This window comes from Poeciliopsis prolifica, unplaced genomic scaffold (genome assembly GCF_027474105.1).
Source record: "Poeciliopsis prolifica strain line A6 unplaced genomic scaffold, Auburn_PproV2 SCAFFOLD004, whole genome shotgun sequence".
In the NCBI taxonomy this organism is placed as follows: Eukaryota; Metazoa; Chordata; class Actinopteri; order Cyprinodontiformes; family Poeciliidae; genus Poeciliopsis; species Poeciliopsis prolifica.
The window spans coordinates 18,475,917-18,488,698 of record NW_026562379.1 but is presented as its reverse complement, the minus strand read 5'-3'; the positions used below and the strand labels follow the sequence as shown (position 1 = coordinate 18,488,698).

At 46.1% G+C, this 12,782-nt stretch overlaps 3 protein-coding genes across 6 annotated transcripts in view; 1 reads left to right on the top strand and 2 right to left on the bottom strand.

Annotated features, from left to right (window-relative positions):
* Positions 1-367: 367 nt before the first annotated feature.
* On the top strand, positions 368-3,180 carry tsen34 (TSEN34 tRNA splicing endonuclease subunit). Of its 4 annotated transcripts, none has more exons than XR_008605861.1 (6): positions 368-574; positions 1,168-1,431; positions 1,699-1,825; positions 1,890-2,171; positions 2,241-2,651; positions 3,024-3,180. XR_008605861.1 is itself a non-coding variant. In XM_055028423.1 (5 exons), the coding sequence occupies exons 2-5, from the start codon at positions 1,168-1,170 to the stop codon at positions 2,426-2,428; spliced, it is 858 nt and encodes a 285-aa protein (XP_054884398.1). In that variant the 5' UTR covers positions 368-574; the 3' UTR covers positions 2,429-3,006. The 4 variants fall into 4 exon arrangements, 2 of the variants coding, with proteins under 2 accessions (XP_054884398.1, XP_054884397.1); XR_008605860.1 differs by having other exon boundaries at positions 3,021-3,180; XM_055028423.1 differs by lacking the exon at positions 3,024-3,180 and having other exon boundaries at positions 1,702-1,825; positions 2,241-3,006.
* mindy4b (MINDY family member 4B) lies at positions 3,053-8,507 on the bottom strand. The gene is made up of 11 exons (XM_055028425.1): positions 8,407-8,507; positions 7,461-7,604; positions 6,687-6,806; positions 6,377-6,474; positions 5,378-5,543; positions 5,245-5,310; positions 5,042-5,112; positions 4,878-4,950; positions 3,818-3,994; positions 3,271-3,451; positions 3,053-3,189 (listed from the first exon to the last, which is right to left on the bottom strand). Exons 1-11 carry the CDS (start codon positions 8,467-8,469, stop codon positions 3,053-3,055), a joined length of 1,296 nt encoding a protein of 431 aa, XP_054884400.1. The 5' UTR covers positions 8,470-8,507.
* Positions 8,508-10,991: 2,484 nt separating this feature from the next.
* clrn1 (clarin 1) overlaps positions 10,992-12,782 on the bottom strand; it is a 4,637-nt gene continuing 2,846 nt past the window's right edge. The window contains exon 3 of the mRNA XM_055028664.1: positions 10,992-11,399. Within this exon, the coding sequence (XP_054884639.1) occupies positions 11,134-11,399 (266 nt within the window). The 3' untranslated portion in view covers positions 10,992-11,133. The remainder of the gene's footprint in view (positions 11,400-12,782) is intronic.

Sequence of the window (12,782 nt, the reverse complement as noted above, 5' to 3'; positions counted from 1 at the left end):
GATGTGTAGTCATGACCTCTGACCCTGGTTCTGACCTGGTTTTGGGTCCAGCTCATCACCAGAGCAGCTGGAGTCTGGGAAGTTTTCATCCAGGTTTCATTTTCTGGAATATTTTCTATCACTTCAGTTTCAGCTGCCAAACTTATCTTAAAAGATAAATACCAGCATCTGATAGGTTCACTTTGCTGCCTGTTCAGCCTCACTCTGCTCCTATTGGCTGCATTTTCAACCAATAGGAAGATGCAATCAAAGGTACAGCCACAAAAATAAAAAGAAATTGCTGGGAGTTGTGACGTAATCATCGCGGATCGCTCTGATTGGCCGTTTCTGAACCCCTCCCACTAACAACTGTCTCAAACACTCCTCCCTCTCGGCCGAGCTGCCCGCCGGCTGGCTGTGACCGAGCGGACCCTCTCCATGTTTCGTGTTGATCTTTGCAGACGCTTCCTGCGCTGTTCTGGTACCGGTACCGGTACCGGGAGCTGTGGGTCAGGACGGAGGACTAACACCTGTACAGAGGAGCTACAGCTGGACCAGTTTACGGCACGTCGTGACGCGGAGGAAACACGTGCCGGTAAGGAACCGGTTCTGGTTAACGGTCTGTAATGTCAGGTTCTGGTTCCGAACCATCTGGAGGAATGGGTTCATGAGTCCACACCGAACCGGTTCTTCCTATGTACAGAACAGAGAACCGATTCGGAACCAGACTGATCCAAACACCTGGATGTAGTATCACCATAAAGTTCTTTCAGTTTTCCTGGACCGGAACCGGAACCAGAAACTGTTTCCATAGAAAATAAAGACCAAAATGAATTGAAATAAGTTTGTTAGGTTCAGTTAAAATATTATTAAACTGCTTTAAATATTTGCTTTATTGATTTTGTTTTACTTTTTTATTTCACATTTTAATGTGTTGTTTGCTTTACGGCGCATAAATTCAGGCTGCAGATCCCAAAACACTCGTCACAAACTGATCCAGACAGATTTGCTTTCTCTTTTATTTCAAGTTCAGACAGTAACCGTGGCAACGACACAAGGTTACCATCTCAAAAGCTCAATTAATACTTGAACTGGTTTCCATCTGTCATAAAGGCCATGAATCCACCAATCAGAGGCTCAGTCTAACTCCTGGTTTCTGTCTCATTTCTGATTGGTCGGTTTCTGTAGATGGAGGCGGAGCTACGGCCTCAGGAGGAACAGAGCCCCGCCCCCGTCGTCGGGCTGAGTCTCTGTGACTCCGCCCCCCTCCTGTGGCGGCTCCAGGACCTGAAGGCCATGAGGTCCGACGGCCTGGTGGGGGCGCTGCTCGGGTCGCTGCCCAGAACCCCCCGGCAGAACGTCCGACTGGGCCGGCCGCTGCTGCTGCTGCCGGAGGAGGAGAGGCTGCTGGGAGAACGGCGTGGCGCCGCCGCTCTGCCCGCCCAGAACCAGGTCAGCAAAAGGCCGGGTCAGATGTTCTGGGTAATAACTGGGTCAGAACCAACATGAGGAAACAGAACAGGTCAGACATTTGCATCAAAAAGATGTTTGGGGGTGGAGCTTAAATTTCACCTTCTGAAAGGAAGAAGGTGCGTTTGTTTCATCATTATTGTCAGGAAGCGGCGGGGTGGAGCTAGAGCTGAGGGTGTGTTTGTTTTGTTGGCAGCAGGAAGCGGCGGGGTGGAGCTAGAGCTGAGGGTGTGTTTGTTTTGTTGGCAGCAGGAAGCGGCGGGCGGGGAGCTGCAGCAGCGTTATGCGGAGGAGCAGCAGAGGAGCTACGAGGAGCAGAGCGTTTTCGCTCTGGAGGACAGAAAGTCGGCGTTGGTTCGAGCCATGACATCATCAGGTAGGATCGTTACTATGGCGAGGTGTTTTTCTGCTGCGCTCTAATGGTTCTGGTTCCGATTCAGGTTCTGATCCAGGCTCAGATGAGGCCCTGCAGCGCCGCCTGCTGGACCTGGAGCAGAACTTCAGCTTTCCGCGCTCCGCACTGGCGGTGCAGCTGAGCACGGCGAGGGCGGGGCTTAGCCACTGTCCAGAAGCCCGTGCCTTCCTGGAGGCCGACTGGCCAATCAGAGCGCAGCGCTCCCCCCGCGGTGAGGCCAGGTTCCAGGTGTTCAGGGACCTGCGGGGGCGGGGCTTCTTCCTGACCTCTGCAGGGAAGTTCGGCGGAGACTTCCTGGTGTATCCAGGTGAACCTGAACCCCCGACCTCTGTTTGACCCTGCCAACCTCCAGCTGACTCCGCCCCTTCATCCTCAGGTGACCCGCTGCGTTTCCACGCCCACTTCATCGCCGTCTGCCTGGCGCTGGACGAGTCCGTCTGCCTGCTGGACGTCCTCTGTGTGGCCCGGCTCGGCTCCAACGTCAAGAAGACGGTTCTGCTGTGTTCGCCGGCGCCGGACGGCTCGGTCCGCTACACCTCGCTGCAGTGGAGCGGGATGGTGTGAGATCCTTACCGTACCTGATTCAGTCACCTGGTAGAGGAAACGCTGTCCTGAATACGGAGACCCGACCCGACCCGTTTGGTACCGCTCAGTGGATCCAGACTGATCCACTCTTACTGAGAACATTTTACTGAGGTTTACTGTTCATTTGGAGATTAATGGACTCTTTAAATCCGACAACGTTTGAAGAAAATGTTGAAGTTGAAAACAAAGATAAAATAAACAGGTAAACTGTGTAAGTCGGTTCTTAAAGGTGCAGTACGTCATTTTATATATACAAAAAAACTGTCAACATGTGACTAAAGTTTAGACAGATAATCTGAAACAATAAATCTGCACCTTCTCCCAGTGCTAACTAGAAAAAAACAACTACAGCCAGGAGGCGGGGCTTAGCGCTGTTAATCACCTCCTTAGTTTGCGTTTTGCTACATTGCAGCTAGCAATGCATGTTGTGTATGCTAAGGCTCGTTAGCATACACAGATCAAACAGTTTTTCTGTTCAGATTAAAGCATCAAAAGATTAATTTTAAAGAAGTTTTTATTGATTTTCAGTTTAAAATGATTCGTACAGATTTTATATCCGTGTCTCCACCAGCAGGGGGAGCCACAGCCCACCACATTTTATGCTCAGTAGAACGGGTCGGTACCATTCCAGTCGATGGCGGCGCCGTCCCACTTGGTCCTGATGGTCATCTCTAGTGACGGGAACCGTTTCTCCGGGTCTGCCTCTGCGGGCGGCGCCTCCCAGTGGTGGGAGTGAGTATCTGCAGGAGAACCAGAACCTTTATGCACCTGAAGCGGCTTACAGGAGCTGAACAAGAGGCGGCGGCAGCGGCGGCGCTCACCCACGGTGAGGCGGGCCGTGGATCTCTGGGAGTTCTGGCCGTTGCAGTAGAAGAGCTGGAACTGGTGCTCCATCCTCCAGTCGGACAGCAGGGACCGGTTCAGGCTGAAAAGAACCGAGTGGCTGCAGTTGATGCAGCAAACCCAGACCGGGAACCGGGGGGTCTTCAGCATGCTGCCCACCTGCAGGAACAGCAAAAAACTAAACGGGGAACATCCGGAAGAATTCAGACTCAAATATGAATCAGTTTTCATACAACGCCGTTTTAGAGCAGGAATAAATGAAAACATTTCAGACAGAAGAAAAAAACTGAACATTTTAGACTCGTCTAAAATGTTTTCAGAAAAGTTTCAAAAGTTAAACATTCATGACATTCCTGTCAGATTAGTCGGACAGTCCGAGACGCTTTCATAAAATGTTTCTTGGCCTTGAACTAGGACACCAGGACTGGAGTTGCTGACTCAGCATTGGCTGTTGTGTCAAACAGACCTGGAAAAATGTCATACTGCCTCTACAGGTTGGGAGGACGCATGGAGAGAGCTGGTTACCTGAGGCAGCCCGCCTCGCTCCATCTGCTCCCGGCTCCAGTGCAGGTACCCCACATCGCTGCGGGACAGGACTCCCTGCAGGGGGCGCTCCAGAGGCTGGCCGTCCTCCCCACACTGCAGCGTCCCGTTGAAGACGTGAGGACTGGCTCGGCCCGTCAGCAGCAGGTTCAGTAAAGCCTGCAGAGATACAGACAGAAACGAAGCAACCTGAGACTCATCTGCTGTTCAAGGTCTGAGTCCAACAGAACTGGACCAGAACCCACCAGAACAGGGTCAGGGTCCACAGAACATGTGGATCGTCTACGAAGCCAGACGCGATAAATGATGATTGTATAAAATTATGAGAGCAATCTAAATCACTCGCTGCATTTCTATTGACAACAGAGTTTCACAAATTGACATTCTGAAAATAAATCTGCTTCAACAAATAAAAAAGCTTTTATTCTGGAAATCTGTTTCTTTCCCAAAAGCTCAATGAAAACATTACTTTGTTCCCATTGGTGCAAACCAAGAAGACAACAGGAAGTGGTGGGAGGATGATGGCGGCGGTGCTGCATGTCTAATAATAACTTACTGTGTGAACAAACTGGTGATTTTAATTATGTTTCTTATTTAACAAAAACACAGGAATTGTGCTTTTTTTTTTATTTTTTTTTTTAGGTTAGCGGAATATGAACAATGTTTTTCACACATTTGGAATGAAAACAGCCAGTGAAGGCATCGTTTCCCAACCCACCAGTCTGAGCTCTGACTCCACAGAAGCTGCAGTCAAAGCTCCACTGAAGGCCGTTTCTGTCAGCATGGATTCATTTTGATCAATTTCCTTGTTTTGGCTCCCTTTGCAGATGAACTTTAACCTCCATCCTAGACGCTGCGTCTACATTCTCCTTCTGCATGCGGGTCGCTTTGAGGTCAGAAACTGTTCATACAGCAGTCTGACTGCATCACATTTAGTTAGTAGAATGAACGACGATGCAGAAAAAGTCCGATTTCAGGAAAAAGATGCACCCAGGTCTGGTGCGTGAAGGCAGGCAGTCTGGACTCCAGGTGAGGATCTTACCTGTCGACACACAAAGTTTCCCAGGCTGAGGTGCAGCAGGTGGGAGGTGTTGGAGCTCATGTCATCTCTGAGTCTGGATGGAAAGGTTCTGGAGTCAAACCAGAGGTCTTACTGCCCCCTGCTGGTTTTCTGTGTCTGTTTGGACAACATGGAGGTTTGGTTGCCTGTCGACTGTCCGGGAGCAGATGAGGCTGTACAGGAACAGGATGACTCCATGACTCCCCTCTGCTTTAAACTGCAAACAGATTTAAAACATCGACTTCCCCAAACCTTGATGTTCATGTCAGTTCAACCAAAACCTCTTCCAGGTTTAGATTCTGTAAAAACCCAGGTTCACACGTCAGAGCTGATCTCTGGCTCAACTCACACACTGAATGTGGTCCAGGATGAACTTCCAGACGTCGTCCTTCCTGTCGAAGGTGAACAGCTGCAGCTGGAGGACATCATGGGGTTGAAATGGAGGACGGCGCTGCAGACAGGAATGCAGAGGCGGAACTGACCTTCTCCGTGAAGTCATCCAGCTTGTAGTCCAGGTGAGGCGTGATGCAATAGTCCTCGGTTACCAGGGTAACAGTAGCCCGCTCCTTCTTCCCAGCCAACCAGAGGCTGTCGGACAGCGCAGCTGCCAGCGCCTTGTCCTGGTCCCTCTGTTGCAGCTGACTGAGGCTGGCGGAGAGACATTACTGTCCACCAGATTAAAACCATTCAGGATTGGCTCATTGTGCTGCGTATTCCCCTGCCTCTCGCCCAACGACCGCTGGAGATAAGCACCAGGTACACACCTGGTAGACCAGAGGACTCAGTTCTGTAGTCCACTTCCTGCTTTTGGAGCGGTCTCTGGTCTGCTTTGTATTCAAATAGGCACTGGAACAGCACCAGAGCTTTCTTTAATCCAACTGAGATTGAGGTTTTTAGGAGGACCAGAGTTTGATTACAAATTCACACCTCCCAGACAAATCAGACTTTCAAGATAAACGGACTAGACTTTGATTAAAGTGGACAAATTGTGGCTGGTGTGAATGCAGCCTGACCATGTGGTACCATCGGTGGGCACTGTAACCCTAAAGCCCTAAAGCCCTAATCATAAACAGTTCTGCTGATGCTCAAGTGCAACATCAACTTGATGTTTAGTGGAAGCTAATTCTAAAGTGCTAACTTCCACCATGTTGCCATAACCTGCTATTACACAGCATATCAAAAGGATCAAATCTGTAACTTCACATCTTCCTGTACGTACAGTTTGTGTGGTTCAGGAAGTGATTAGTTGGAACAGATTTGTTGAGTTTTGTTAACTCTGCAGATGATTTTGCGTCATAACTTTCTGCTCATTGACTGGTGAGTCTAGGTACCAAGTGATTTTCTGTCTCAGGATGTTAGAGTTCTTATTGAAAATGAATCTGATATCTCTCTGCTGCCAATCATGGTTCAGGTGTCCTGACCTTGTCATGTGATCTTGTGTTCACAGGTGAAGGTGTCATTGCACCAAACAAGATCCTCACCTGTGCAGCGTCCGTCTGTCTGTGCTGCCTGGTTGGCTGAACAGCAGGAACTTGATGATGCGGGCCTGAATGACCATCTGAATAGCGCGAGCTCCGCCCTGAAACACACACCTGTGCAGGTGAGACACCTCAACAAGGTGTCTGAACATGTCCAACCAACCAAAACTCAACAGAACTCAGATTTAGTTTGAGTTTTGCTCTGGATCCAACTAATTTCTGGGTCAACAGCAATTAGTTGTTTTTGGTAAAAGTTCAGATTCAACCAACTAAAGTTCAGCTTTGAGCAACGGAAGCTGCTTTGGTTCCTCACTCTGTCGGCCTCCAGGATGTATGACATCTCAGAGTCTGGTTCTCTGAACTGGAAGAAGGACTTCCTCCACTCGTAGTTGAAGACGTGAAAAGTCGCCCCAAAGAGGATCCTCCTCAGGCTCTGAGGGAAAACAGGAACCTGATCAGCCCTGCTGCGGCTCACCAAGTGATCCCTCATCAAGGAGACAGTTAAAAGTTGAAGCCAAGTAGCTCCAAAGTATTTAGGCACAGCCATAAAAAATCATCTATAAAACTATGACTGGCAAAACTCCTCCATATTTTCGCTCCCTCATCAGTACTTGCAACAAGACTTACATCCGACGTTCTGATAAATTCGTCACAATGGTTCCAAGAGTTTGTCCATCATTTGGTCAAACATTGTTTCATTTTGCTACACCCAATGATTGGAACAACTTGCAGAAAGTCAATGACTTTCTGACCAACGTAACCATGTATTTGTGTGTTTTGTGATATTGGTACTCTGGTTAAAGTTCACATAATTTTTGTGCCAATTGTTCAGAATGGTCTGGACCGCTCTGATCTTAAATTTGGGATATTCAACACATTGGATTGTCTTGGCCTGATATTTCAGTGGGTGTGAAGTTCCTTTGGGACGAATGAGAATGGAGTCTGTGTCAGACAGCTGGATGTCGGAAACATGGAGGAGAATCCAAAGGACCATACAACTGGAGCAACAGAAAGTCCAGTGGAAGTCGGAGATCATCTGAGATCTCTCTGTATGTGTTTTTTCTCTGTTGCTTCTTCCCAGGCTCACCTCAGTCAGCTGGGGGGTGACCGGTGTTCCTCCCAGGCCGGAGGAGATCACCAGGCTCCGGGGGATGGAGCAGGGAGCCAGGAGGGTCCTGCAGTGTGGAGGGGCCTCTTCCTGGTCCTCATCCTTCACCACATCCGACAGCCTCTGAGGACGGAGAGGAACATGAACATCTACACAGTAAACACCATCCTGGTAACACAAAGCCGATTAGTTCTGTCCAAAAACATTCAGGCTGAATACAACTTCTCTGGTGAAGTGGCAAAAAAGTAGCTTTATATTTAGAATGAATTCTGAAGCCAAAATATTTCTGTTTCATGTCATCAGCTATATTTGAACCTTGTCCATTCCATCCATCCAGTCCTGCATTTAAAGGTAAAAAAAAACAAACAATAGTGAAAGACTATCTGTGGACCAAAGATGTCCGTGGCATTTGAAAATGGTAAGTTCTTAATGTTCTACTGCTGGATGCTACCCCTAACCCTAGCCCTAAACCCCTAACCCCTAACCCTAACCCTAACCCCTAACCCTGAGGCATACTGCAGTAGCCACTGCTGGATCCACAATGGTCCTAATTTTGGCACTAATTCTGCACCATAGAAAAGAATCATCCATCAAGGCCAGTGGAGATTTCAGAGCAACACCTGATGCCTTCAGGAATGTATCTTTTCCTGGGACATCCAGGGATTTCTCGCCCCCAAAGGGGAAAACCACATTCCAGAGTCACGGCTGAGGAAGAAGAGATTACGGCTGCTGGACTGAACCCAGTGGAGTCTGTTGGAGAATTTAGACTCAGATGTTTAAGATGTGGAATCAGAAAAGAAACAAATCCTTTCCTTGTTCTGTAAGATATAAATTCCTTAAAACAGAAGCGAGAAAGAAAAACGAGGTTTCAAGATGTTTCAGTCTGACGGATTCTGGAAACCCGTTGGATTCTGTAACGACTCACATCTGAGTTCTTGGTGACTTCGTGTTGCAGCAACTCGATGTAGTCCAACCCAGAGTCCGTCATCACCACAAAATACCTCTGTCAGAACCAGAGCCAGAACCTCAAACATCAGCTCTGTTTGGGCCCATGGTTCTGGTTCCTGAACCCGACCAATCCTGAACGGGCTGCGGTTCTGCTGCACACCTGGGAGTAACAGCAGCAGGTTGGTGCAGCAGTGAAACTGAATCTTCTCTGAGTGACACCTGATCACCTGCAAGGTGAAAATGGAGCCAGCTGCAGTACCTGACCTGCATCAGCAGAGGGCAGAGTGACCCAGTCCTGGACCAGAACCTAATTAGAACCGAGACCGAACTGACTCAAATAGAACCTGTAACAGGTTCAGCGTTTACAAAACTGTTTTACCATGGAGGATCCTGCAGGGGGCGTTAGAAAAATGAACCATTAGAACAATTTATTGATTTGAATTATTGAAACTGTCACAGCAGAAAGTCATGTTACCCATTAATTCATAAACATCCAAAATAAATACTTAAGTTGAAAACTAAATATTTAGTCCCAAACTAAACAATAAGTAAGCCAAATATTTAGCTGAAAACTAATTATTTGTTGCAAGCTAAGATGTTAGCAAGTGGAATATTTAGCCTTAAGCTACATATTTAACTAACAAGCTGGATGTTTAGTTTGAGGCAAAATATTTTGCTTCAAACTTAGTTTAACTCCTGCTAATTAAATATTGAGTTTCAAACTGACATTTATGAATGTAAAACTATGACAAACTAAATATTCTAGATTATTGCTGTTAATGTTTTAGTTGTTGGTTGTTTGGTTTTGGAGCAGCAGGTGAAACAGGTGATGACTGAACAGTGAATGGTCTCACCATGCTGTGGTCGGACTGCAGCCTGATGGGAGAAACAAACTGATTCCTGGTCAGACGGTGAAGAAATGAACAGTTAGTCATTTAATTAGTCAGATGTTTTGAGTGCAGAGTGAAAACTTTCCTCCTCTGCTGCAGGTCAGAGACCTGGACCAGGATGTTCTGAAGCTCCGCCTCCATCTGCAGACACAAACAGGATTTATACACACTAATATCACTAAACGTTTGGCTCAATATTTTAACTAAATATTCAGTTTGTGAGCCAAACATTTACCTTGCAAGACAAACACTTAGTTGTTGAGCTAAATATATAGTTTACTAAATAAAAATGTAGCTAAATTAAATATTTGATTTACAGATTATATGCTGAGTTTGTAAAATTAATATTTATCCCCAAACTAAGAATGTAGTTCGTTCAGTTTATAAATGTTCAGTTTCAACATTTTTCACAAAATAACTAGTTTGAGCTAAATATTTAATTTCCTAATAAAATGTTTGTAAACTAAAAATGTTTTAAATTGATAAATGTTTCGCTTGAAACTGTGGCATGTGTAAATAAATAACTAACATACTAAAAATATTGATTTGAAAAATGAATCTCTAATTTTAGTTATGGTTAATAACCCAAATTATTGATTGTAATTTTTAACTGTATAACTTTGCAAACTTCACATCTCAACTCAAACCTTCTTCAGTTGGAGCAGAATGATTTTAATGACCCGATCAGCCAATCAGAGATCAATCGATCAGGTCGATCAGGATCTTACCTGCAGCCGATTCGTAATCTGGACGTCAGCAGCACCAGGACAGCAGAGACTGGCTGGACCGACTCTGACTGGTGCTGCACCAGTTGGGTTTGGATCCGTCCAGATTCTGGAGAACCTTCATCTTCCTGATTCTCGGATCAGAGGGGGTCCATCTGCGTCTCAGTCTGCAGTCACTCGGATGAAATCCTGGCCTTTAATTGGCCGTCCCGCTGAGGAAGACACAATTAAAGAACTGGACACCAACCCCCTGCAGAACCGGGAGGATCCGGGCCCGCCAGGCCCGATTGTTCGATTCTATCTTTCTGTCAACGCGTCTTCGTCTGGAGACGGACGATCAGGTTTGGTGTCACCGCGGGGGACAGACGGGTCAAAGAAAAGAACCAGCAGGGTCCTTCAGAGCCCGGTCCGGTCCGACTCCCACAGTCGGCAGAACTGTTGGGCCCGGTAGGACCGGCCTGTCGTGGATCAATCCCTGATCCCTGCTGATCAACAGAACCTCCGGGTTCAGAGAGAGCAGGAGGTTCTGAGGTTCTACTGGGATGTGAACTTGGATCCAAACGTTTCAATCATGAAAACACGAAATATGACCAAGAATTTAATTTTATCTCGTTTCTGTGAAAACGTTTCACTAAGAAATATACATTTATGTTTATCAATATTTCTGATAAATAGATTATTGCACTGTTTTCACAACAGTTACCTAGCAACCCCGGTAGCGCCCAGCTCGTTACCTAGCAACAAAATTTCAGCAGATTATTTCACTTAAAATGGGAAAAATGAAATAATCTGTTTTCAACATCAATGTTAAGAAATTAATCTCATATGTTGGTGAAATGTTTGTTTAGTTCATGTGAACTAAAACATTTATGCTACAAACTAAACAATAATATTTGGTAAGATTTGATGTTTTTACAGAATCAATAAATCCAGAGAGAAACAACAAATTTAGTCAGAACAAGTTTATTTTCCTCTAAAAAAAGTTACAAACAGAATTAATAAAGAATCAGTCGGATCATCCAGATTCGACCCGATCGTTCAGGTTCTGATCAATAATCAATGACTGATTGGACTGCAGCAGCGAGTCCATCAGTACATGAGGTCGGCCGCGCCGCCGCTCAGCTCCACGTCTTTCTTCCCCCGGAACGGGAACTCGATCCCCGTGAGCCGGATCAGAACCAGGTTGAGTCCGTGGAGGATGAGGATGAGGAAGAAGATCCAGAAGCAGCGGTCGTAGCGTTCAAGGTGCGTCTGGAAAACAAAGTTCTCCTCCCTGAAGTTGGAGATGAGCTCAGAGAGGCGGTGGATCTTCACCTCCGAGGCAAACAGGATCAGAACCAGGCAGCTGGTCGCACCTGCAGGACCAACAGAGGCAGCTGTTCAGAACCAGAACCAGAACCGGTACGGGGCAGCAGCTGGAGAAGTCCAAATCACTCTGATGTCTCTGACTGGAGATGCACTGATATGAAACTTTGGGCCAATATCGATATCTGATCCAGTTTCTACTGTTTGTTCTCTGATCAGTGAAACTCTGATCGCCTCCCTCTAAGCCCCGCCCCCAGCCCGGTCTCCTGCCTCCTTTGTTCTGATCCGTCTCCCGCTTGCAGCTCCGGTTCTGTAATTGCTGCTGTTATCGTCCTCAGACCGACTGATCCATAATTAATCAGTGAAGACTTGATTAGAGAAACTCCTCCAATATTCACCTCCTCACAGAAACTTCCTGACTTCACTGATGAGGCAGAAAAAGGACGACAGGCTCAAACTAAAGATGATAAATAGATTATTAACTTCTTCTGTCACAGAAATGTACATTTAAATTCACATATTGAGCAAAATTTTGTAGCAAGCTTCCAATAGTTATGAATTAAATAATTAAATAAGAAATCTCAGTTTAAATACTCTTCATTTTTTATTTTTTAAATTTTCTTTACTTTTCTATTTAGTTTTCTTTTCTTTTTCCTATTTGACCCATTTATATTTCCTCAGGAAAATTGTCTCATACAAATATATGTTTGAAAAAAATAAATTAGTGTTATAACTATTGCAGATTTAATTATTTCAATGTAATTAACCCCAAATGACCCGAGTTCCTAAAGCCTCCCAGTGAAACAGTGAATCAGTGAATCAGTGAAACAGTGAATCAGTGAAACAGTGAATCAGTGAATCAGTGAATCAGTGAATCAGTGAAACAGTGAATCGGTGAAACGGTGAATCGGTGAATCGGTGAATCGGTGAAACAGTGAATCAGTGAATCAGTGAAACAGTGAATCGGTGAAACGGTGAATCGGTGAATCGGTGAATCGGTGAATCGGTGAAACGGTGAATCGGTGAATCGGTGAAACGGTGAATCGGTGAATCGGTGAAACGGTGAATCGGTGAAACGGTGAATCGGTGAAACGGTGAATCGGTGAATCGGTGAAACGGTGAATCGGTGAAACGGTGAAACGGTGAATCGGTGAATCGGTGAAACGGTGAATCGGTGAAACGGTGAAACGGTGAATCGGTGAATCGGTGAAACGGTGAATCGGTGAATCGGTGAAACGGTGAAACGGTGAATCGGTGAATCGGTGAAACAGTGAAACAGTGAATCAGTGAATCAGTGAAACAGTGAATCAGTGAATCAGTGAAACAGTGAATCAGTGAATCAGTGAAACGGTGAATCGGTGAAACGGTGAAACGGTGAATCGGTGAATCGGTGAAACAGTGAATCAGTGAAACAGTGAATCAGTGAAACAGTG